General features: G+C 58.9%; 9 protein-coding genes across 9 annotated transcripts; 3 read left to right on the plus strand and 6 right to left on the minus strand.

Annotated features, from left to right (window-relative positions):
• Positions 1 to 559: 559 nt before the first annotated feature.
• On the minus strand, positions 560 to 3,201 carry CcaverHIS019_0201000 (uncharacterized protein; the record flags this gene model as incomplete). The annotated part of the gene is made up of 2 exons (XM_060597074.1): positions 560 to 2,805; positions 2,904 to 3,201. 2 exons carry the CDS (start codon positions 3,199 to 3,201, stop codon positions 560 to 562), a joined length of 2,544 nt encoding a protein of 847 aa, XP_060454004.1.
• A 48-nt stretch (positions 3,202 to 3,249) lies between these two features.
• On the minus strand, positions 3,250 to 6,181 carry TMT1 (uncharacterized protein; the record flags this gene model as incomplete). The annotated part of the gene is made up of 4 exons (XM_060597075.1): positions 3,250 to 3,285; positions 3,342 to 3,384; positions 5,434 to 6,090; positions 6,126 to 6,181. The coding sequence occupies 4 exons, from the start codon at positions 6,179 to 6,181 to the stop codon at positions 3,250 to 3,252; spliced, it is 792 nt and encodes a 263-aa protein (XP_060454005.1).
• A 341-nt stretch (positions 6,182 to 6,522) lies between these two features.
• CcaverHIS019_0201020 (uncharacterized protein) lies at positions 6,523 to 7,088 on the plus strand (the record flags this gene model as incomplete). The annotated part of the gene is made up of 2 exons (XM_060597076.1): positions 6,523 to 6,796; positions 6,850 to 7,088. The coding sequence occupies 2 exons, from the start codon at positions 6,523 to 6,525 to the stop codon at positions 7,086 to 7,088; spliced, it is 513 nt and encodes a 170-aa protein (XP_060454006.1).
• Positions 7,089 to 7,399: 311 nt separating this feature from the next.
• Positions 7,400 to 8,712, plus strand: CcaverHIS019_0201030 (uncharacterized protein; the record flags this gene model as incomplete). The annotated part of the gene is made up of 3 exons (XM_060597077.1): positions 7,400 to 7,636; positions 7,764 to 7,961; positions 8,155 to 8,712. The coding sequence occupies 3 exons, from the start codon at positions 7,400 to 7,402 to the stop codon at positions 8,710 to 8,712; spliced, it is 993 nt and encodes a 330-aa protein (XP_060454007.1).
• A 151-nt stretch (positions 8,713 to 8,863) lies between these two features.
• GYP7 (uncharacterized protein) lies at positions 8,864 to 11,830 on the minus strand (the record flags this gene model as incomplete). Its single annotated transcript, XM_060597079.1, has 11 exons — positions 8,864 to 8,935; positions 8,993 to 9,190; positions 9,224 to 9,293; positions 9,326 to 9,686; positions 9,721 to 9,792; positions 9,827 to 9,983; positions 10,019 to 11,096; positions 11,133 to 11,173; positions 11,214 to 11,305; positions 11,352 to 11,772; positions 11,810 to 11,830. The coding sequence occupies 11 exons, from the start codon at positions 11,828 to 11,830 to the stop codon at positions 8,864 to 8,866; spliced, it is 2,583 nt and encodes an 860-aa protein (XP_060454008.1).
• A 552-nt stretch (positions 11,831 to 12,382) lies between these two features.
• Positions 12,383 to 15,499, plus strand: SFB3 (uncharacterized protein; the record flags this gene model as incomplete). Its single annotated transcript, XM_060597080.1, has 3 exons — positions 12,383 to 12,941; positions 12,979 to 13,909; positions 13,945 to 15,499. The coding sequence occupies 3 exons, from the start codon at positions 12,383 to 12,385 to the stop codon at positions 15,497 to 15,499; spliced, it is 3,045 nt and encodes a 1,014-aa protein (XP_060454009.1).
• A 170-nt stretch (positions 15,500 to 15,669) lies between these two features.
• CcaverHIS019_0201060 (uncharacterized protein) lies at positions 15,670 to 16,919 on the minus strand (the record flags this gene model as incomplete). Its single annotated transcript, XM_060597081.1, has 2 exons — positions 15,670 to 16,689; positions 16,722 to 16,919. The coding sequence occupies 2 exons, from the start codon at positions 16,917 to 16,919 to the stop codon at positions 15,670 to 15,672; spliced, it is 1,218 nt and encodes a 405-aa protein (XP_060454010.1).
• A 1,320-nt stretch (positions 16,920 to 18,239) lies between these two features.
• CcaverHIS019_0201070 (uncharacterized protein) lies at positions 18,240 to 18,995 on the minus strand (the record flags this gene model as incomplete). Its single annotated transcript, XM_060597082.1, has 1 exon — positions 18,240 to 18,995. The coding sequence occupies one exon, from the start codon at positions 18,993 to 18,995 to the stop codon at positions 18,240 to 18,242; it is 756 nt and encodes a 251-aa protein (XP_060454011.1).
• Positions 18,996 to 20,050: 1,055 nt separating this feature from the next.
• Positions 20,051 to 23,137, minus strand: MET10 (uncharacterized protein; the record flags this gene model as incomplete). Its single annotated transcript, XM_060597083.1, has 1 exon — positions 20,051 to 23,137. One exon carries the CDS (start codon positions 23,135 to 23,137, stop codon positions 20,051 to 20,053), a length of 3,087 nt encoding a protein of 1,028 aa, XP_060454012.1.
• Positions 23,138 to 23,379: the final 242 nt, after the last annotated feature.

The following is a 23,379-nucleotide window of genomic DNA, read 5'->3' on the forward strand; positions in this document are numbered from 1 at the left end:
TGGTGAGCCGAGAGAGAAGATGAGAGGAGACAGCAGAGAGGATGCGAGTACGAGAGTGAAGAGAGAGAGAGAGAGTGTGTGTGTGTGAGAGAGAGAAAAGTGATGAATGAGTGGGATTGATGACCTTTTGATTAACTTGATGAGCGCGAGTAAACCAAAGAATGACGGTGGCAGTCGTGTTGCATTGTTACAATCCACACGAGGCAATGCCACCCCACATACACACCACCTTCCTTCCGCAATCCATTGTTACTCACCACCTTGTCCGTCAACAATCCAGATCCAGAGCACCCTTTATACATTATCGTGCGTCAGAACCATTAGAGCATGATAGCCTTAGTAGACGTTGTGAGAATCCATAGAAATGCATCTTGGTGATGAAACGGTGACAACCTATGTGCAGATAGATGTCCAGGGAATGTCGTGGGCTGATCGTTCCGACCAACCATGTAGCAATGGTGTTGGTCTAATGTCCTATGTTGTATGACCCCCCGGCTCTCAGTCTCTTAAACAATCAGTGACCTCTAGCAGGCTTGGGATCCAAGATTACGTGGGCCGTTTACTTGGGCACCACGGGTGTGTACTGCTGCGCGCCGTAGCCCGAACTCGGTGACCCAAGAGTTTGGAATCCAGGAGTCGGGTACTGCCCAGCTGGGGGGAGCGGTGAAGGCTCGTCGCGGTACGGCGTGTTAGCGCCCGAAGCGTTCGCATAGTCGCCGAGCGAGTACGACGAGTCCATGCGCTGACCAGGCTGCAGGTCGGCCGTGGCCATGGTGCTGATCGACATGTTGGCCGACGAGAAGCGGTTCGGGCGAGGCGCAACAACACCGCCCATAGGGAATGCGTCCTGCTCCCGGTACGCCTGCTGGGCGTCCCAAGCGCTGTTGTCCTGCTGGTTGGCACCGGCGTACCAGCCCTTCTCGTCGGTGGTCGGACGCTTCTTCTTGCGGATGCACATGCAGAAGACGAGAAGGCCGAGAAGCGCGCCGGCTCCAACACCAACGCCGACACCAAGACCAATCTTGGCCGTAGTCGACAGGCCGCTCGAGACACCGGCCTTCTGCGCGTTCGCGACCGACGAGTCGGTGGCCTCGCCGATCTGGGCAATGTCTTCCGTCGCGGTAGGGCTGACGCTCACGTCGGGTGGAGGAGGCGGCTTCCAGTGGGCCTGCTTAATAACGTCTGCGCCCTTCTCAGCAATGCCGTAAGTCGTGGCCATGAGGTGGGCCGAGATGTGGAGAGGGATGATCGACGAGTCTATGACACGGACGTTGTTGGTGCCGTAGACGATCAGGCGGGTGTCAACGACACCTCCCATTTCCTCGGGAAGCATAGAACATGTGCCATGGGGGTGGTACTCGGTGCCAGCGCCGTTCTGCATGGCAGTGGTGAGGGCGCTGCCGTTGAGGCCAGCGGTTGCACCGGTCTCGCCCGTAATCGTGTTGGCGAACGGACCGGAGGCGACGAGGCGGCGAATCCAGTTGGCCCCGGCGCCAATAATCTGGCGGTCAATGTCGACAGCGTAATACGAGGGGTCGATGTTGGGGGCGTTGAACGCGCTCTTCGAGTTGATGAAGATCGTGCCGCGCGAGAAGGGGTGCTGGAGAGCGCACTGGATGCCAACGTTGTTGGCGCCACTACCCCACATGGACAGAATGATCTCGAGCTGGCCAGTCGCGTCGGTAAGCCACTGCTTCAGGATGTTGTACTGGGCAGTGAGACCGGCCTGAACGTTGCTGGGCATGTCGTGGGCGGCAGCCACGTCGGTGACGGTCTGAGCAACGTTGATAGCGTTGGCAGCAGCCGTAGCCTGGGAAGCACTGGTAATGTCGGCCATGCTGACGTAACCGACAGCCTCGTTGATGTACGTGAGAAGACCCGTCTTGCTGCTCTTCCACTCGGCCAGGGCGGCGGCAATGGCGTCCTTGTTGCTCCACAGCTGAGCCCAGTTCTGAATCTCGGTGGTTGAGAAATACATGGTGCTCGAGGCGTGGTCCTGGAGGTTGTGGCCGACAGGAAGGTCCTTGCGTACGGTAATGCCGAGCGGGGTGAGGACACTCGAGGGACCGATACCGGAAAGCTGGAGGATCTGGGGCGAGCCAATGGTGCCGCCAGCGAGGATGACCTCCTTGTTGGCCTGGACCGAGTAGACGGGGGCACCTTCATATGCAGAGAACGAGACACCCGACGCAATGTCGTTGCCATCAGCGTCCTTTGTACCGTTGAAGAGCACCTCGGTGACCTGCTGGCCGGTGAGGATGAACAGGTTGGGGAGGTCAGGCCGCGAGTCGATGTACCCTGCCTTTGAGTCGCAACGGGTCTGGTTGTCCTGGAAGAGGGTGGACGGGGTGAGAGAGACGCCGCGAACATCGCCGGAAGCCAAGTCCTTGTTGGTGAAGCCGAGGGCCTCCCAGGACGGGACCCAGTTGGAGGTGAAGGGATAGATGAAGCTCGACCAGCCAATGTGGATGGGGCCGCTGGTGCCGTGGGCCTTCTCGTCGATGGCAATTTGGAAAGTGTCGATGTTGGACTGATTCGGCCAGCCGAGGGTCTCAGACTTGATAATGTACTTGTTCATCTCGTTCCAGTTCCAGGTGACGTTGCCACCGGGGTTGAGGTCTCCCCAGGCATCGTACTCGTGACTGGACGCACGGCCCCAGAACATGCCATTGACGGCACCCGAGCCACCAAGCAACTTGCCGCGGGGCCACTTGACAGCCTTGTCACCAAGTTGGGCCTGGGCGACCGTGTTGTAACCCCAGTCGCGGCCCGGCTTGGTCGTCACCGATTCACCGTAACTCAGACCTGGTTGTTAGTGAGACAGGCTTTGGGAACCGAAAGAGAACCGAGCAGATCGGGCAATGTAGATCTCCGCCAGCATTTCGGCACGACATTATGCTTACCTGGGACATCAATGTTGTCGCGAACATCCGAGCCGTCGCTGCCAGCCTCAATCACACAGACCGAGACGTTTTTCCATTCGGCGAGACGGCCGGCAAGCGCCAGACCTGCGACACCGCCACCAGCAATGACAAAGTCGAACGCTTTGCCGTTGACCTGCTGGACGTTGTCGGTGATGCCACGCTTGAGCATGTTGCGGTAAGGGTTGTTGATGTTGGCGCCATCGGCGTCGCGGTCACGCACAATGACAGCGGACGCAGGTACCGCGAGCGCGGCAAGCGCGAGGGCGGTGACGTGCATGGTGGTAAAAGGCGACGGAGGATAAGTCCAAACTACTCTACCTCGCTCTTATGGTGGGAGCAGAGTGCGAGTGTGCGAGAAATCCTATTCTTGTCAGTGGGTGCGGAGCGTGCACAGCTATTGGTGAACAGATGACTCACGCTATGGACGAGGTTGTGCGCAATAGGTCGCGTCACCAGTGGACTGTGCGTGTGTCCAAGGGGCAAGGTTGAGAGGGGTAAAAGGTAGGAGTGGGAGATTGTCGCCTGGGTGGAGGGCGACGTGAACGGAGAGAATAGAACCAGCGATCACGAGCAAAGAGAGAGTAAAAGTAAAAGAACGAAAGATGATGGCTAGTTCCAGTGAGTGACTATGCAATGACAACTAGATGTACTTGTGGGAGGGGGATATGTCCTCTAGTGACCCTATTCTCAGCCACCACCCCAACTCTCACCCAGGGTGATTTTGGTGATTTCGTGTGATAGGTAGATCTGCCTGGTCAAGGTGCCAAGAACGCGACTGGGGTGATGGAACGGGCGGCAAGCCACCTACGCCCATACGGCCGTACGCCCATGTACGACTGGCCCACCCAGGTAAACTTTGTCATTTGGGTTCCACTGCTTGATGTGGTACATAACATTGAAGGCTGTGGGAAGAGGCACACGTCGTTAAGGGAGATTGTAGTTTGGTGAGAACAGAGCTCAACAGAACGGACAGAGGGTTAATTTGCAGGCGGCGGGGGGTGACCACCACTGTTCCCTGATACCAGGATACAAGGATGCGGGGCTGTGCTTGAAAAAGGGCTTACGAGTGCTGGTATGCCTTGAAGCTTTGTAGACGCGTTTTCTGGGCATTATGCGTTGCATTTGGAGGTTTTGCTGTAAAGCTCAGAGTAAATGCTGACCAGAATTTTGGAGGGTATGACCCCTTTCCCTCTTGTCATTCCCTGAAGTAAGTAATGCACAGGCACTAACCCTGACCGCCAAGCCAAGCCCATTGTTCTCAGCGCATTCGTCAGCTGGTCAGCCAACAATGTGTAACAGTCCAAGCTTATTCTACCTTTGCTCTATTAAAACTGTACGTAGCATGGCATTGTCATATTGTCATGTTTAGAGGTCTAGGGGTGCGGTGATTTCGGCGGGTTTCTTCCGACATCCCACAAATCTTTCCACTGTTTTGCGGTAATCATTAATGAAACCACCAATCGCAGATCACAAAACGCCGACCGCTGAGCTTGAGACGATCCTCCTCGCGACCGTCTTTTCAATATCTGCATAAATGTTCAGCAACGCTTGGCCATGTAGCCATCGTTGTTTGGCCCTGCGTGGGGATCGTGGAGAGAACATGGGCAACGTAGGCTGTCGCTGTCACGCGGAACCCATTATTCAGACTTGTCCGTGCCTGTACGGGTTGTGACATCAGCCTCCCTAGTTTCGGCAAACACGGCATACGGCATACGACCATCGTGCAAGGCAGATCCAAAGCTTTACATAACTTTACATCAATAAACGGCAGACGTGCCGTGGCGTCCAGTGCGGGCGCGTGCGACGCGTTTGGGCGGTCCTCTGCCTTGGGCTTTCCCCTGCTTTCCTCCGCTAGCAAGTCGTCATTAAACTTCACTCCCGCCCTCTTCCAGGGCGGCCCTATCGTTTTGACAGCTGACCGGACGTGTTTTTGAGGTTTGATCAGCAGAACAGGCCGCCAGGTTCAACATGACTCGGGTGTTCAAGGCGATGCAACAACGACACGGCGCAGTTTGCTGCAGTTCTAGTAATACATGGCTGAAACGATACATGCAGTACATGCAGTAAACTGGCCCGAGTCACAGCTATGCGGTTATGCTTCTCAGCCTCAATGCTCTTTCGTTGCGGAACGCAACATTGTCGCAATCACTCACGTCTCGTACCCGGCCGAGTCTCTTGTTGACATGTATACCTGTTATTGATGCAGGGACTATACCATTGTTCCATTGACCATTGACGTACTATTCTAAGGCTATTGAACCGCTATTGAACCACTCACAGCCGCTTGATCATCATGACAACCAGTGGCCACTCGACCCCAAACTCTCCCTCCACCCCTTCGGAGCGGAGCACTTTGTCAATCTGCGCAACCCTTCTCTCAACCACATCCCCTTCCCTTCCCCGCTTTGCCGCATCGTCCGGGTTGGCCGCTGCAAAGGAATGATAAGCACTCGAGGTGCGAATATACGCGTCCAGCTCTGTCACCGTCCACTTCCTCCTCAAAACCCACCGTCCCTCAGTCGACGATTTGATCCGTACCGCGCTACCCGCGTCCCATCCCTCTCCTGCAATAGGAGGAGGCTCGTCGATCCTATCCGCAATTGGGATACCAGTCTTCTCCAAGTCTGGCACTTTACTTAGAAGCGCATCGGTCTCGGTATTCAAGGTGGGGTTGACGGGGAACGGAACGCGGTCAAGAAGACCTTCGACGATACTCCGTCCCGGCTGAGGCCAATACCCGCCCAAATCGCCTCTCATCAATTCCCTAAAAATGGCCGTGGCGCGAGGATGAGTCGTAAACTCCAACTCGCCATATCCGACGTAGGCCACCGTTCCTTTCGGCCGCAACACCCGTGCCAACTCGGGCCACACTTTGGAATGGTCGAACCAGTGTGCGGCCTGTCCGGCCACCACGAGATCAACCGAGTTTGCGGGGAGCGAAGACATGTCCTCTGCCGAGCCGACCGAGTAATCAATGTGCCCAGAGTCAGGCTGGATGCCTACTGAGACCATCTTCTCGCTCGGGTCCTGGGCCGACACTTTGGTGAAGTGGGGGAAGAGGGCGCGCGCCATGAACCCCGGTCCGCAGCCTATATCTAACGCGTGGGTCGTCGACCCGCCGCGGTGGTACGCGAGGATGACGTCGTATAGTTTGGCCGGGTAGGTTCTGGTGTTAGGCTGGGTAAGGGGGTGATGACGCACGGTCGCGAGGTGAGGTAGCCTGCTGCATCAAAGGAGGATTTGGCAAAAGTCGTCATTGTGTTGAGGAGGTGGCTAGTACGCTAGCTTGGGCTGATCCTCTATCCCACTTTATACGTCCTCAGAGATCAGAGATGGGACTTGTTAGAGATTTAGATGTAGGTAGGGGTGCATATCGTCAGCGTGTCGGATGAGTCGGTCGAGGTTGTAACAGCCTCGCTTAGTCTCGCCCGATTACCACCCGATTACCACCCGACCTACGGTTCGGCTGTACCTGCAATTTATCCAAATATAACCTCCACCGATGGTCACCGACATCGCCGACCACCCAAACCATCAACAACTCACTCCTCCCTCTCTCTCTCGGACTCATCACCGACTACCGCCTCGCCTTGTCCACATGCCACCACGACGCGAACCATCACGCGCCCAGATCTCAAGTGGACTCAGCTACGTTGCGCAAAAACCCTCCTTCCTCGCCAACTTTGGCAAGCCTCCTCCATCGGAACGCGAGCCAATCCCTACCCGCCCAGACGAAGGGGAATGGGCAGAGGACAGCGACGAGGATGAGTGGGATAAGAAGTTTGGTGGAGGCGAGGACGGACCGCAAGTCGTTGTGCTTAAGGAGGGAAGGCATTTGAGTGCGGATGAGGTTGCCAAGGAGCGGCGGAGGGGTGAGTTGGCCGGTGGGCTGGAGATCAGGCGTAGATGCACCAGCTGACAGCAGCCAAGGGCGAGCGCACAGCATCCCCGGATCCCGAGACATCTGCTGTCCTTGCCAAACTGTCTGCAGTCGCAAAGGAGCCTATAACTAAGCAAGGACCAATACACAAGGCGAAGCGCAAACTCGTCGGCGAGGCAGTTGAACACGAAGAAAAAGCAGAGGAGGCAGGGGAAAAGAAGAAGAAGAAGAAGAAGAAGGCCAACAAGCAGATGCTGAGCTTTGACGAGGCGGAGGGGGAGTAGTTGCTCTGGCGGGGGGGAGGGGGTTGTCGGGGGTGAGAGAATACCTGCATGTCGGAGGGCGAGGGAAGCGTGCATGGGGACGCGGGATAGCGTACACGTCTGCATGTCTACATGCCTGCACGAGGTGGGTAAGTAGCATTGAGATGCTGAGATGCATGTCTGTATCATAATCAGAGGTTGTTGGACATGCGAGTAATTTATGGGTTGTCACCAATCGGACTGATCGGATATCGGACACTCAAAGATCCAAAGATCCAGCGTCATCCAAATATCCAAAATCTCATTGCCTCCTCAGCTCCTCATCAACCACCATGTCAACACGCACCGTCCTCACTCGCTTGGGACACCTACGTGTCTATACACCATTACGCGCCTTCTCCACCTCGCGCGCCCTCTCATCCGAGCACCCGCCGTCACCAGCCAACCCGGCCAACGCGCGCCAAGTAGCCACCGCCGGCGGACGCACCCACCGCACCCCCGGTGCGCCTCTCAACTCTCCCGTTGCGGCCGGTGGTCCCGGGGAGAACGCCGCGTACTGCGCCTCCCTAGTTCAGAGGTTGGATCCTGATGCGTGGCTCACGAGTTACTTTTGGCCAAAGCGGGAGAGGGAGTGGTGGCTTGCGATTCGGGCGTTTAATGCGAGTTCCTTTCACTGCATGGGTACGCTGACGTTAGCTCGAACTCCACCTCGTGACCACGACGGTATCGCAGCCGGCGATCGCAGCTATGCGGTTCCAGTTCTGGCGGGACGCGCTGGCTGCCATCTTCTCGGGCAAGCCGGCGCCTCAGCACCCTGTCGCGCTTGCTCTGGCTGAGATGCATGCTGCACGGCCGGTGCAACGGTATTATCTTGGACAGCTGATTGATGTTCGGGTGAGTCGGCGCGGCGTGTTGGGCTGGGGGTGTTGGGGGGTATTGGGGCCGGGGGTTGGGGTTGGGGTTGGGTAGGATGAGCAGCTGGGAGGAGGGGGAGGGAGGGGGAGGGAGGGAGGGAGGAAGCTGGTGAGGAGGGGGGAGATTGGAGGGAGAAGAGAGGAACAGAGGGAGAAGAACGAGCTAACAGCAGGCCAAGAACCTCGCCGCCCCATCCGCCTCGGCAACCCTCGAGCAACACCTGGCAACCTACTCCCCTCTCGCTGGTGCGCTGTTGCAAGGACCTCTGCCAATCCTCCTTTCCCCCACCGACCCCGAGACGGGACACATCGCGCACACGTTGAGCCACATTGCGCACCTCCTCGCTGTCTCCTCGCTTCTGCGCGCTCTACCCAGCCTCGTGGCCAAGAGACAGCTGAACATTCCGGCCGACGTGTCTGCCCGCCATGGGCTCGTGGACGAGGAGGTGTTCCGGCGCGGCACCGAGGCGCCGGGATTGAAGGATGCCTTGTTCGAGATCGCGACGAGGGGAATGGACGAACTTATTACCGCCCGCCGCGATTTGAATAAGACGGACGGCAAGGTCGTGCCCAAGGAGTGTATGCCGCTTTTCCTCGCTGCTGTACCCGCTGAGCGCTATCTCCATCGGTTAGAGAAGGCCGACTTTGATGTGTTTGCGCCAGAGCTTGCCAAGCATGATTGGCAGCTCGCGCCGCGTATCTGGTGGGCGTACCATCGCGGCAAGCTGTAGCTGGACGACTAGTGAGATGCATACATCACCCATCCGTGTACAGGCGCGTCTTACATGTATCGCAACGCTGACCGCCACGTTGCAGACAGCCGCGCATGCGCATCAATGTCTAACCCAATGAACGTAACGTCGACCACCCGCGTCACCAAGTCTACATGTACAACACCATGGGCTCTACGTTTACCCTTCGGAACGTGTTGTGCTCATAGAACAGAGAGTATAACTGGCGTTAGATGAGGCTTTCAGATTCGGGCGTCCAGCAGCGGAGCAGCTCGCGCACCTCCGGGCTGACGGTGCGCGCTGACGGACGCCGCTCCACTGCAGTCGAGGACGCTGATGACGACGCGTTGGCGGGGGGCGAGCCGCGGCGCTGGCGCAGCTCATTGTCGGACCTGCCCTCCTTGTCGATCTCTTCCATGATGTCGCGGAAGGACAGGAATAGCACCTCGGCCTGGGCGAGTGTCGTGTCGAGGTCGATCTGGTGTCAGCTGTTAAAAAGATCCCAGCTCACCGTCCCAGTTAGGTCGTTCGCGTACTTGAGCACCTCGTCAAACTCGCTCAGGTAGCGGATAATCACGTCCCTTCTGTCAGCTCAAGCAGCGGATTGACTCACCGGTGGCTCTGCAGCACCGCAAGGGCAACGAATAACACAAAGTTATCCGAGTAGTAGTTGGTCCACAGCACCTCCCACAGTCGAATTACCGTCTCGAACTGGAACTCGCGCTTGAACGCGATGAGAATCCAGCGGAAGCAGAAGAAGAGGTTGAGCGAGCCCGTGCGCTCGAGGTGTGCGTGCAACTCGGGGTCCATTAACGCAATGAGCTGCTGCAGAGTGCTCAGCTGACGCCGCATGCCGCTCTGGTCGCGCAGGAAGTTGGATTCCATCTGCTTCATGACCCCGACCAGCCCGTAGAACGCCTCCGGAGCCGAGGCCTCGAACACGCTGTAGATGGGGCTGAGGAGGTCTGACATGCCTGTGGTCAGGTTGGAAGCAACGCAGCCGCTCACCTTGCACGTAACCCAGGTCAGGTGCATGAACGTGGTACGTCATGAGGATCTCGCGGAGCTCGGCGACATGGGCTGCTGTCAGCTGGTTCAGAACCTAAAAGCTCACGGTTCAAAGGCGCATAACCACCCTCCTCCTCCTTGTCGTCCCGGGACCAGATGTCCGCGCCAGCACCTCCACCCTCCTTCTCTTCGTTGCCATCGGCAACAATGTCGGGCATAACCGCATATAGCGGCTGGGTCCGGTCAGTCCGGCGGCAGTCGACCTATTGTCAGCATTTGATGCCCAAGGCGAGCTCACGTCAATGCGGTGCCACTCCTCTTTCCAGTTGTCTTCTGCCTCGCCGCTCTTCGTCTTCTCGCGCCACCCTTGGTGAAGGCGCTCGTACTCCTCCCGCTTGGCGCGCACGATCTCGTCCCGCCTCTCGGCACGTTGCGATAGCCGGTCGAGGCCCGACGGGCCCTCCTCCACCGACCACGGCACGACACCAAGGAGCACTTCCCACCCACGGCGTCGCGCGCCCTGGTCGTTGGGCATATCCGAGAACCCGCGGCGGAAGATCTGCTGGCGGACAAACAGTTCGTCCTTGCCCGTGGCGATGAAATCGTCCCATTCCTCCGCCGTGATCGGGCGCTCGGGGTGACGCGTAGGTTTGGGCATCTTGCGATTGCCTGGGAGCACAGAGAACACGCCGAGGGACGTAATGTCCTCCGCGCTGGCATCACCACCGGCCGCGCGTGCGGCCAGCTCGTCGCGACGCGACCGCTCACCTTCCTCCGCCACCACACGCGCCCAGCGCGCGAGATACAGACGAGCAGCCTCGAACTCAGTCGCCACATCGGCGCTACTGGAGCTGCCCCTTCTCGGCGGTACACTGCTCTGCCACTCGCCGGGGGCGTGCACCAAACTGCGGAATGCGGGAGGAAGGTGCGGGACCACGGGCTTGGCCAGCGGGTGGTTGAGCACATTCTGGGCAGTGCTTCGGGCAATGTTGGTGATGTTGGATAAGCTGACAAGAAGCGAATCGCGCGGAGTCGTTGGGGAGGCTGGAGGAAGGGTGGGATATGGTGCAGCAGCAGGAGGGTATGCAGCACCTGGGGGTGTCTTATCGCCCCCGTGCCAACGGCCCTTCTCCTCGTAACCCGCCTCGTGCACCTCGCGGTCAGCCCTACTGGGGTTTACCAGCCAGAGCTCGCCGCCGCGGTTGTTGGTCGGCGTAATCAGGCGCGATCGAAGCAGCGTCGCATGCCTGTGGAAAACCTTCAGAAACGGTTGGAAACCCCACTGCGACGTTGACGGGTCGCCAGATTGGTTGGTGGCAAGTGGTGTCTGGTCATCGTGGAAGTAGAGAGTGGGGAGGGAGACTCCCCCCAGAAGGCTGCAGTTAGCTATCGTCGCGAGCGAGATGGCTCACTTGAAGGTGGCAGAGCCGTACCAGTAGTACGTTCGGCTAGGCTGGTGTGATGAGCATCGCGACCGCCGAAGCGCCACTCACGGAATACACTAAAATGCTGTAAACGCTCGTGATGGGGACGGAGAACGCATACTTCTCCCCCTTCGGAGCCGGAAGTGAGACGAACACGAAGCCTTGAATTAGCCGGTTGCGCAGCTGCACAGCCCCAGGTTCACTCACCATCCTCGTCGGTTGGAGTTCCTTGAGGACGACCCTCGATGCGCTCGTATTTGCGCTTGTCCTCGTCGGGAAGCCGCTTGAACAGCTCGTCTGGGACCCATACGATGAGAATCTCCTTGCCGGAAGTGGGAGTGGCGGTGCCCGACTCAGGCGCCAGAGGCACCTCGCGATCCACCTCGACTAGGCCCAGCAGACCGGTGATGTTGTCACGTGGATGCTGGGTGGGGTGGATTGCGACATGGCTCTTGACATAAATGAGGCGGGCTTTACGGTCCTCGGCGACGGAGGAAGGTTCGCCGCCCGCGGCGGCGGGCTGCGCCAGGAGGGAACCTCTGCTGGCCGATCGCGAGCTCGAGCTTGGGGAATCTCTCCGCCCAGAGACATTGAGCGCTCCTACACGCCGCGTCGTTTCTTCGACGGCCTTGAGGCGTCAGCCAGACTACGAACGGGCAGCTCACCTTGGGGTCAATGCGGGCCATTGGGGGAAGAAGGAAGGTAGTTAGTTGCTTGAATGGGCGATGAAAGGTCGTTCAAGAAGAGATAATAAGGCTAGTCGAGAGAGTATCTAGAATGTGAAAGATGGAAAGAGGGAGAGACGTAGAACGAGTCAAGAGAGATGGCAATGGTGAAGGATATGATGGATATGATGTTGAGTAGAGTATCTTCAAGTCGAGGCGCGTCATCCACGTTGAGCATCGATGTTACAACCACTTGCTTGTTGTACAGTATATTCCCCCTGGGCTCAGACGTCATGTTGCCACCCAGTACATCACTGTCCTGGACTGTCCTGGTCAATCACTGGTACCACAGGACCCACAGGACCCACAGGACCCACAGGACCCACAGGACGGGGATGGGAAACCACGTGTTACTTATGTCATCACCCCACATAAAATGTATGAGTGAACGTTACACTAGCTGGCTGGCTGGCTGGCTACCTGGCTGGCTGGCTAGGCTAACCCACGACGTGTCTGGATGGCCATGACGGCCTATTTCGCTCTTCATCGTGTCTTGCGTTCAGATCACCCATCATGCCACCACGGTCACGACACGCCGTCGACCCATCCCTCACGGCCCAAGCCAACCAGGGCCAGCAGTGGCAGCCTCTGTCCCCGCCCGGCTCGGCCCAGCCCCTTCACCAGGAGAACCCGACATTCGCGCCGGGGTACGGCAACCAGCAGCCGGCATACGACGCGTCGTATGGCCAGCACCAGCCCTATGTCAACCCCCGCGGGCCACAGTTGCACCAGGTGGACGACCGGCGTGCTGCTCCCCCGATGGGTGACTACGCACCGCCGCAGGAGCAACATGTCCCCGTGCCCCATGGCTCTCATCTCCGCGGGCAGCCTGCAGCGCCCGCCCAGCCTGCAACGTACAACTACCCCCCAGAGAACCACATTCCCCCGCCCCCGCACTCGGCTGGCCCGGCGCTCACGGGGCCGCGAATTCGCATCGACCCCTCCCAGATGCCTGACCCCATCGATGGTCAGGAGCTCGACCAGAACCTCTACGATGATGAGGAGTTCCATTCGTGCGACACCAAGGGTCTTATCCCCCTCGCCTTGACCGACTACCGCGGTGTTGATCAGGGTGGGCGGACTGCGTAGACCGGCGAGGCTGACGTCAGGCAACTCGCTTCCGAGGCATATCCGCGCGACGCTCCCGACGATCCCCTCGACGCACCAGCTGCTCGACACGTCCGCACTGCCGTTCGGCCTCGTTGTCCAGCCGTTCGCACCTCTGAGATATGACGAGGCACCCGTCCCGCTCGTGTCGAACTGGGTATCGGGCCAGAGCGCGTTCGACCCCCCACCGACGCCCAGCGGCCCAGAGGACATTGGTCCTCCTCGTTGTGAAAAGTGCCGCGGCTACATCAACCCTTGGGTCCGGTTCATCGACGGCGGCCGCAAGTGGGTGTGCAACCTCTGTGGTGCCGACAACATGGTCTCGCACTCGTACTTTGCGCAGCTCTCGACGATGGGACAGCGCGTCGATCACAACGAGCGCCCAGAACTCCAACACGGTACTGTCGACTTCCTCGCGCCACGCGAATACTGGTTCCCCCAGCCGGCAGGCAGCATCTTCGAGGAGAGCCACGACTCATTGGCACACGCAGGCGACGCGCTCGCGACGACTTCTGCCGACCTTCTGGGCGCGCTGCAGTCCAGCTTGGGCCAGACGCCTAGCAGAGGCAACACTCCGCAACCTGGGCACCGGAAGAAGCACAAGGAGGAGGGGAGGCGGCTCCGTCGCCCAGTGCCTATCGGTCGTGTTTTCGTCATCGATGTCTCGACGGGCAGCGCGCACCGTGGCATCGTCCGCTCGATCTGCGAGGGCATCCACCGTGCACTCTACGGCGACAAGAAGGAGGGAGAAGAGGAGGACGAGGAGGTGATCGGCCAGGGCGAGCGCGTTGCCTTCGTGACTGTCGGCCAGTCGGTCGGGTTCTGGAGCCTGAGCGCGACCTTGCCACAGCCCCAGCTACTTGTCGTGTCGGACCTGGAGGACATGTTCTGCCCCATGGTTGGCGGTTTCCTTGTCGACTCGCAAGAGTCCAAGTGGGTCGATTCGGCGTATGACGCTGACGTGACAGGTCGCAGATCGAGGCTCTCCTTACGCTCATTCCGAACATGTACGAGCAGCAGCCGGACGGACCGTATTGCGCAATCGGCGCTGCGATCAAGGGCACGATGGACGGCCTCCGCTCAATCGGCGGCCAGATCAACTTCTTCTTGGCTGGATTGCCGCAACTCGGCCCCGGCAAGTTGGAACCGCGTGACGAGTCATCGCTCGCCGGCACCGACAAGGAGAAGCAACTCTTCTCGCCCGCCGACCCCTTCTGGCGCGTGACGGCGGACGAGCTCGCCGAGATCGGTATCGGTGTCAACACGTTCGTGTTCCCCGAGCGCGCCATGGACCTCGCCTCGGTGTCGGCGCTCTCCGCCGTGACTGGCGGCGACACATTCTTCCACCCAAAGTATTCGCCAGTACGCGACAGGGACTCGTTGCACGACGAGATCAAGCGCGTTGTGACGCGCGAGATCGCGTACAACGTGCTCGTACGCGTGCGCTGCTCGAACGGCTTACGTGCTTCCGACCACACCGGCAACTTCTTCCAGCGGTCACTGACCGACCTCGAGTTTGGCACGATGGACGAGGCCAAGGCGTTCGTTGCGACGCTGAAACACGACGGCCACCGCCTCGATGACCGTCAGATGGCCTACGTCCAGGTTGCGGCTCTGTACACGAGCTCGAGCGGTGAACGCCGCGTGCGTCTCCTCAACTTGTGCCTGCGAATCACGGGTCTCATCGGCAACGTCTTCCGCTACGCTGACTTTGACGCGAGCGTCACCATGTTCTTCAAAGAGGCCGTGACGCAGCTACCCGTCAAGCGTCTCAAGGACATCCGGCGGCAGCTGATCGAGCGCTGCAACCGTGTGTTGCTCATGTATCGCAAGCACTGCGCGCCGGCCGTTCAGAGCGGGCAGCTCATCTTGCCTGAGGGTTTCAAACTGCTTCCAATCTTCACACTGTGTATGGTCAAGGCCAAGCCGCTCAAGGGGGGCAACGTCGTCGCCGACGTGCGCTCCCACTATCTCCGCGTCGCCAAGGGCGCAGGGGCGACGGCGACCATGTCCTCGCTCTACCCCAGAATCATGGCAGTGCACGACCTCGATGAGCAGTACGGCTTCCCCGGGCCGAACGGGCGTCTGCGCCTCCCGCGCTTCATGCGGGCAAGCCACATGTGGATGGTCGCCGAGGGCGCGTACCTGCTCTCGAACGGCGAGATTGCCATGTTGTGGTTTGGTGGTGCCGTGTCGCCGCGTATTATCGACGAGCTGTACGGGGTCGAGAACGCGGACGAACTCGATGTCCGCATCACGCGCCTCCCCAAGCTTCCCACGCTCCTCAGCACGCAAGTCCGCAACATACTCACCCATCTCGAGCGACTTGCTGGGCACGAGCTCCCGGTCCTCCTCGTACGCCAGGACCGCGATGGCCTCGAGATCGAGTTCGCCAACATGCTCGTCGAGGACAGCAACAACGACGCCCTTTCGTACACGGACTTCCTCATGTCTGCACACAAGGCCATCACCAACGAACTCAGCGGTAAGGGCAACGACGGATGGCGCGCACCCTGGGCATAGGCGTATCAGTACTACTCTTAATGACGGGATGAACAAATGCATACATCAATGTTCTGCGGCTGGTGTGGGTCAGATGGGGAGGCTTCGTTGGAAACTACAACACGCCGCATTGGTATAATACAGTGCTCCGCAACGATTGCGGTGATGGGATAAGCGGGGAGCGCGTGAGTTCATTGAGCGCTGAAGTGGCCGTTGAGGTGCGTTTGGTCCTGCGGCATGTTTAAGTACGCTTGCGCCTGCGCTCGCGGCATCTCGAGGAATGTTTGCTCGAGAAAGGTGACGTCTGTGCCGAGGCCAGGGTGGAAGCCGGGGTCTTGTCCGGTCATGAGCACATGCTCAGCCGGTGGTGCGGTCGCAGTCACGGCCGCTGGAGGAGAGGATGGAGGTGCCGAACGCACAGGGGCTACATCAGCCGGTAGTGGTGGTTTGGCAGTGACCGACGCTGCAGATTCCGATCCAGGCGTCAGTGTACCGGGACCCGGGGACGAGGACGACGCCACCCGCTTGACTTTTACCGGCGCCTGGTATGGGTGGCCATGCTTCTGCTCGTACTCGTCGCACTGGTTAATCCGATGTCCAGGCTTCTTGCAGTACCCGCACTTCTGTGCGCCGCGTGGCTTGTTGTACGGCTTGAACCGCCGGTCGTCGGTCACAGCAACTTCGGACCCATACTCTTCCGCAAGGGCGCGCGCGACTGCGACTGGAATGTACAATGTGTGGAGGTTTCCACCTGGCGTAGACGGCGTGAAGGCGATCATGGGTTCACCAACGGCGTCGGGCATATCGAGCGCGGCCTTGCGGGCGTCTGCGATCGCCTTGCCAAACGCAGAATCCGAGAGTGTGATACCCTTCTCGCGCAACCATCTGCGCACGTCGGCCGGCGGGTCGCCTTGCACAATGAGGCGTTCGTGGATCTCGTCCTTGAGTTCTTCGAGGCGTTCTCGCCGCAGCTGAGGCAGCTCACTTGGGTCCTGTGGTCCGTGGTTGTGGGTATTGTTCGACAGTTTGGCATGCCACATACCATTCCGCAACTTGCAGTTGACTTTGAATGGGCAGCCGGTCGCTTTTGTGCTGCGCGGTCGCTTGGTTCCTTTTGCACCATACGCGCCATTCGCACCATGCCGATGACACACGAGGTTGCAGTACTTGCCATCCTTGACACTCGAGAAGTTGACCTCGAAGCCTAGGGTCTAGCGTCAGCATGGCTGAGTGGAGAGCTCACCCTAGTCAGAGAATTGACGGCCTTGCGCGCATCCTCGAGCGTGTGGTATTGCCCGCTGGTGTAGGTGATGGGTTGGATCTCCACGGTGGGGTCAAGCGAACCTCCCGAAGAGCCGTTCCCGGTGTCTGGTGGACGCTCGACCATCTCGGGGTCGTCGGAAATGAACGGTAGATTGACGTATATTGGGCTTGCTGTCATGGCTGATTGTGAGGGAGGGAGGGAGGGAGAGAGGAGAGGTCGAGGTCGAGAATTGGTGCGGAAGCTGGTTCTTCCCGCTTGATGCCCGGATACTGACAAGTCGCTAAAGACGGATGCTCTGAAGAATGGTCTCCGTGTATGGGATAGGACAGCAGATGCCGGGCGATGGATGCAACAAAGTAATAAAGAATGGACGATGACAGTTGGAGAGTTAAGAGTCGGAAGTGGCAATGACGCCAACCAATGTACGCTGACGTAATGGGACCACGTGTGGCGGAATGAAATGTGACTTGAACAAGACTGAGCCTCTTGCCTCCACAACTCGTGCCCTCCAGCTCTCTTGTTCGCTTTTAGTTTGGCATGGCGGATTTAGCATCGCTGCTTCGTTTGATAGAGTGGCCCCATCCTCCCTAGTCACATAATACTCTGCTGTAACCCAACCAGGACAATAACAAGAGCCTCTACGTCTAACTGGAATAACCAACACCGCGAGCGCGATCGTGAGCCAACCGCCTGGGGCTATCAACACTGGAAACCCCGTCTGTCGGGATCAGAGAATTGCGAGCGAGAGCAAAGCGACGATGAGAGTGACAGCCGCAAGCCGGGAGTCCAAACTGGCCGAGCGACTAGACCGCTCGTGTCTTTACGTCTCTTGAAACTTTTGTGTACTGTGGCAGCTTGTTGTCGGGAAGCGTAATTGCCCCAACATGTTCCATGCCGTTGTCGCACTCGTTAAAAGTCCCCAGCACGTGGACTATGGAGGCGTTTGTGACATGACAGGGCAAATGACATGAAACCCAAGCGAGTGAGTGCCTGAGTTAGGATTGTTTTGAATTGAAAGGGGTTTCAGGCCCGAACCATTGTCAAGTATCTTTTCCTAGTACTGCCTCAATCGCCCTATCCTCGCAAACAGAGTAAGCCACTCAACACCTCTAGCTCCCTGTACGTGCAAGGTGATCAGTTCCGGATATGTCTTGGCATAGAGAACCATGCACATACTCCTGGTTCATCCTCGATTCCAAGAAGCTGACGCCAAGTAATGTGCGGGCAATAATGCCAACCTCTCTGTGACTGCTGCCATGACACCATTGACGTTGGTCTGCCGTTGATTACCCCGCAATAAAACATTTCCTCCCACTATTACGCTATATACAATGTTGATTATAGCGGCCGAGCACACTTGGCATGAAGGGCTGCGCTCCAACTCGTATCGCTTCGACTCTGCAGTCAGCACACCCGTCATAGTCCTACACCCAACCTTTATGCTATCACGGGACCTAAGGATGACCCCTCGCTTGGATGTCTGGATCAGAGACTGGATCAGAGACTCGCAAACGAGAGGCCCGAGACACAAGCGAATGCGAGGAGAACACCCACGAGCCGGGTGTCCCAACCGTTCGAGCGACGAGCCCCACTTTTGGGCCCGTAAAGGGTATTGTCTTTACGTCCTTTCAACTCGTCTGCGCTCATGATAGACGCTTGGCTCCCCGGAGCGTCTGGAGGCAACACAATAATCCCTATTTGCTCCTTGTCGCTCCCCTCGTCTCGCCGAATAATTGTATCATACAACTCGTTAGTGCCGGGTAGAGTAATGGTCCCCGGATACTCGATGCCTTTATCGCACTTGAAAGTCCCTGGTACAACCACTGCGCGGGGGACCAAAGTAACAGCGGACACCATGTACTTGTTTGGCGAGGCACCGAGGCTCCAGGCCCCGTGCAGCGATTCACTGACGACGTCGTTGAAGCCCACGCCAATGATGCTGGCCGGGTCGTAGCGGCCCAGATTGACGGTGACACCATCGGGAACGTCCCAGTAATACTTCCAGCCAACCTTGGCGTTGGTCACGTTGAAGTTACATCTGCTACCGGCTGGACATGCTTCCCATGGCGTCAGGCGCTGAAACGGCAGTTTGTACGAGTTGTTCCACGTCGAGTTGTCGGGGTTGTGGACGAACTCGCTGCACGTCACCTGGGGGTTGCGGGCAATGAGGGTGGAGGCGAGAGGTTGCAAGGCAGCGACAGCAGTGGCCAAGGCCAAGACCAGAGTCGCCGTAATGAACTGTTCGAGGAGCATGACACGCGATGGGTACCAGCTTGGAGAGGAGAGGGGTTCGAGTTGTGTAGTGGGTAGATCACTTGACAGGGTTTGAGGTTGTTGAGGAATGGCAGAGGTGATCGCCTCAGCACTGTCGAGACTAAGTAATCACTGCCATTGGTCAACAACCTCGGTCTGAGCGTCAGGAGGGGGTCGTAATGGTTTTAATGGCCAATCACCGAATAGTGCCTGCATTATTCCTGGAAGGCGACCTCACGCCAAGACAATGCCTTGCTTGGATCACACCAGTGGCTTACTCCAGAGCTAGCCCACATCGCCACAGTGTGGTCTCTGGGTCTCTGTTCTGACTGAACGGACTATCACTGGCACACGGACGCTCTTCATCATCACGTTGCTGGCGCTCACTCCCTCTCATGTCATCGTACGATATCACATAGCCTTCGCCCTATCGTCCTTGCCTATATAGTAGAACACTTGCTAATAGGTGTGTCCCCATCGACACACTATCATACGTTAGTCGCCTACTGTCGTTCATTCTAGATCACACCTCAGCACATCGCCATCGCCTTTTTCGCCACTTTGTCCAACCCTAACAGTCCTGTTAGTGCAACAATGTGAGACGGTTGAAGGCGGGATGAGTTTGAGCGTAGCTAGTGCCGAAGCGCATCTTATTGATAAAGTCATGCAAACCGTCGGGTCATGCCTGTGTCGCTTGGTACAACAATAGCAGCAGCTTGAAGCCGGCCGGTAGGGCCCCCGCGTGGTGCCAACGCCCATTGCGTTGTACGTCTCCTCAGTGCTAGGTGGCTGGGTTCCGGTGATGCGGGGGTAGAAGACGATGCGGCCCGCCAATGTCCCCGCACCAGTAGCCAAAGCATCTTGATCCAAGTTGATGAGCGCAAACCACTACTGCAAGGTCAGGTCCACCTTGTACACGAGGCGCCGCGCCGGATGAGAAGAAACCGCTGCGTAGTAAATGTGGCCTCGCGCTCCGTCCTTGAACCCAGGATGATGCATGGCACCCCAATCTATGCTGTATATGATATAGACTACAAACTACGCCACCGAAATGCTTAGTACACCTCGAGCACGTAGCGCTCCGACTCCTTGAGGTCCTCAAGGTACTGCTCTGCCTCCTCGCGCGTCATGTTCCCTTCCTCAACCAGCGCCTCGGAGAGGGCGTTGAAGATGTCGGGGACGGGCCAAGTCGGTCCACACAGATAGAAGTATCCCTTGTCCTTCTCGTCCTGGGCCAGCAGCTGCTTGGCGAGTGTACGGCCATGCTCCTTGATACGGTGCTGGATGTAGATCTTGTGCTTCTGGTCACGCGAGAACGCCAGGCCAAGGTTACCGATAACACCAGCGTCACGCCACGCCTCGAGCTCCTCGCCGTAGAGGTACTCCTCGGACCTGTGGCGCGAGCCGAAGAAGTACGAGCTCTCAGTCGAGACCTCGATGCCCTCCGACATCTGGTGTGCGCGCATCTGGGCAAAGGCGCGGAAGGGAGCCGCACCAGTACCGAGACCAGCCATGATGAGGGGCTGAGTGGGGAGGGGAGGAAGCTTCATGACGGAAGGCTTGATCGAGACCGTGACCTTGGCACCGACGGCCAGGTCGACAAGGTAGCGCGTGCACTGGCCGAAGCGGGTGCGGCCGTTGGTGTCGACCCAGTCGACAGTGACGATGAGGAGCTCGACCTTGTCGCCGACGACGGCCTGGGCCGATGCGATCGAGTAGTGACGCGGCTTAATCTCTGGGATAATGGTCATGAGCTCCTCGATCGAGGGGTGAGCTGAAGGGAACTCGCGGAGGACGTCGGCAAAGTTGACGGTCTCGTTCTCAGCCATGCGGTTGAACAGCTCGGCACCCTCGGGCACCGAGATGAACTTGAGCTTCATGGCCTCCTTGTGCTCGGTCGCAACCTTGGACAGGTCGGCGTAGAACGACTTGCCGGGCTGGCCGAACAGGTCGAGGTTCTGCTGGAGGAGCTGGAAGACGGTGCGTGTCGTCTGCACACCCTTCTTCTCGGGGTGGGGGACCGAGACGACCGCCTCGGCGTCGAGCCCGTACCACTCAATGAACTCCTGAACCTCCTGGGCGTTGTTCCAGCCGTGGATGCCGATAGCCTCGCCAATCTCGTACTTGAGCCCGGTGTCCTTGGTGTCGAGCTCGAGGTGGAAGATGTGACGGTCATAGGTGAGAGGGGTGAGGCGGCGGTTCTCGCTGACAGTGACGAGGAAAGTCTCCTCGTCAAGCTCGGGCGTGAGCGCCGTGACGCCAGTCGAAACCTCGTCCGCGTCAGTGATCTTGGCACCCGAGTTGGACACAGCGTATGCCTCGCGGAAGAGGAGGTGGCGCGCAGCAAGCTCCCACGATGAGAGCTGGGGCGTAGCCTCGGCCTCGAGGATGACAGACTCGCCAGCAACGGCGTCCCAAGTCCATGCCTCCTTGGTCTTGCTCAGCTTCTCGGGGTCGACCTCGAGGGCAGAGAGGACGTCGGGCGAGATCTCGAAGAGCGAAGCCTGGGCGTCCTCGACCTGGTCGCGGCCGAGCTGGCCAGAGTGGTACGCATCGAGGACCTGCCAAACGCCCTTGGGGAGGCGCTTCGAGCTGGTGTAGAGGAGGAGGAAAGCAACCTGCTCGCGGATGACGTTGAGCGGGCACCCGGGCTCGAGGTCGAGGAGGAAGACACGGAGCTTCTTGTCCTGGATCGTCTGGATCTCAGCGGCCGAGAGCTTGGACTGGAGGTCGTCCTCAGTCCAAGGGAGCTCAAGAACGACAGTCGCGCCGTCCTTGGCGGTGGCCAAGATGTCGGTGCCCTTGAAGACACCGTTGTCCTGTACCCAGATGAGGTCCGAGGGGGTGTTGGGGGTGAGCGGCACAGCGGCGCCCTGCGAGAGCGCGAGCACCGACTTGGTGCCGGTGACGGTGACGGCGCCGTACTGCGCGAGGGTGGTGGTGAGGGTGGGCGAAGCGAAGAAGAGGTGGGCGAGGACGGTGGGGAGGGGAGCCTTGGGGGCGGTGAAGAACGAGACAATCTTGGCGCTCTCGTCGGCGACGGCGGCAGCAGCCAAGGGGGTCACGGCGACCTTGATGGCGGGGAGCTTGGCCGAGCTCGAGGTGGCCGCAGAGTATAGCGAGGCGAGGACAACGGCCTTGAGAGCCTCGGCGTCCGAGAGGGTAGCGCCAGTGACAGTGACGGTAGCCTTGCTCAGGAGCGCGGCAGCGAGTTTGTCGGGCGAGGGAGTGAGGGTGTTGAGGACGACCTTGGCACCGACCAGGGCCGATGCAGCGTGCGAAGCAACGGCGAGGTGAACGTCGGCGTTGTCACCGAGAACAACAAACTCGTCGAACGCACCGGCCGAGGGGAACTTGTACGACTGAACCTCGCGGGCAGCGTACGTCGACTCGATTACGTGGACTACCTTGCCCTGCTGGCCGTACAGGTGCGCCCCTGTGGCAATGACATCGGCACCAGCCGAGAAGATGACGTCCCACTCCTCGGGCAACTGAGTGAGCGCCTTGAGGACACCAGCCTCGGCGAGAGCATCAGTGAGCTCGAGGTCAGCGCCGGTAGCGGTCGTGGCAACGTGAATGACGACGTCGCCGTCGATCTTGGCGAGGTTGGAAGCGAGGTATGGCAGAGTGGTGGCCGACGCGAACACTGAGATCTTGCCCGCAGGGGCCTTGTTCAGATACCCGGCAATCTCGAGGCCAGCACCCTCACGCGTCTCGACGGGGTGCACCTTGCCTGCAACCTGGGTGAGCTCCTGAGCGTCCCAGGCAGCGAGGCGGCTCCCAAAGCCGACCTGCACGGCGTCGTCGTAAACCCAAACAGCAGACGAGTTCTGCACCGCCAGTGCCTCAAGGACCTCGAGGCCCGAGGCGTAGACGGTCGCGCCGGGAGCAGTCGAAGGAAGGGCGGCGTTGGCGGCCACGAGCTGCTCGACATAACCTGGCGCCCCAGGGACGAGGGTCACACCGTCAGCAAGCGAGGCAGGCTCGGCGCGGGGCGTGCTGGAGAGCTTGGGGCTCTTATCGCCGGCTTCGGAGACAGCCGTCGAGGTCGTCGAGTATGGGGTCGCGCTACCGTTGAGGGCGGTCTTGGCGGCGAGGACACCGGCCGGGAAGGCGGAGTTCGCAATGGCGACGGGGGCCATGATGAGTGAAGTGGTGTACAAGGTGGAAATGCATGTTCCTCCTATTGAATGCAAAGTCTTTTAAAGAGAGATGGTATGCTACGGTAGTGTATTCGCTCGCGCACGCCATTTCTCATCCTACCGAATGAGCCGAGCCTACCTTGTGCCTTTTGGATAAATATGGGGGGGCGGGGGGAAGGTGGGGTTCTTGAAATGGCGGTTGATTGCGTGATTACAAACTTGACTCTCCGGATTTCCATAGG

This window comes from Cutaneotrichosporon cavernicola (genome assembly GCF_030864355.1).
Source record: "Cutaneotrichosporon cavernicola HIS019 DNA, chromosome: 2".
Classification (NCBI taxonomy): Eukaryota; Fungi; Basidiomycota; class Tremellomycetes; order Trichosporonales; family Trichosporonaceae; genus Cutaneotrichosporon; species Cutaneotrichosporon cavernicola.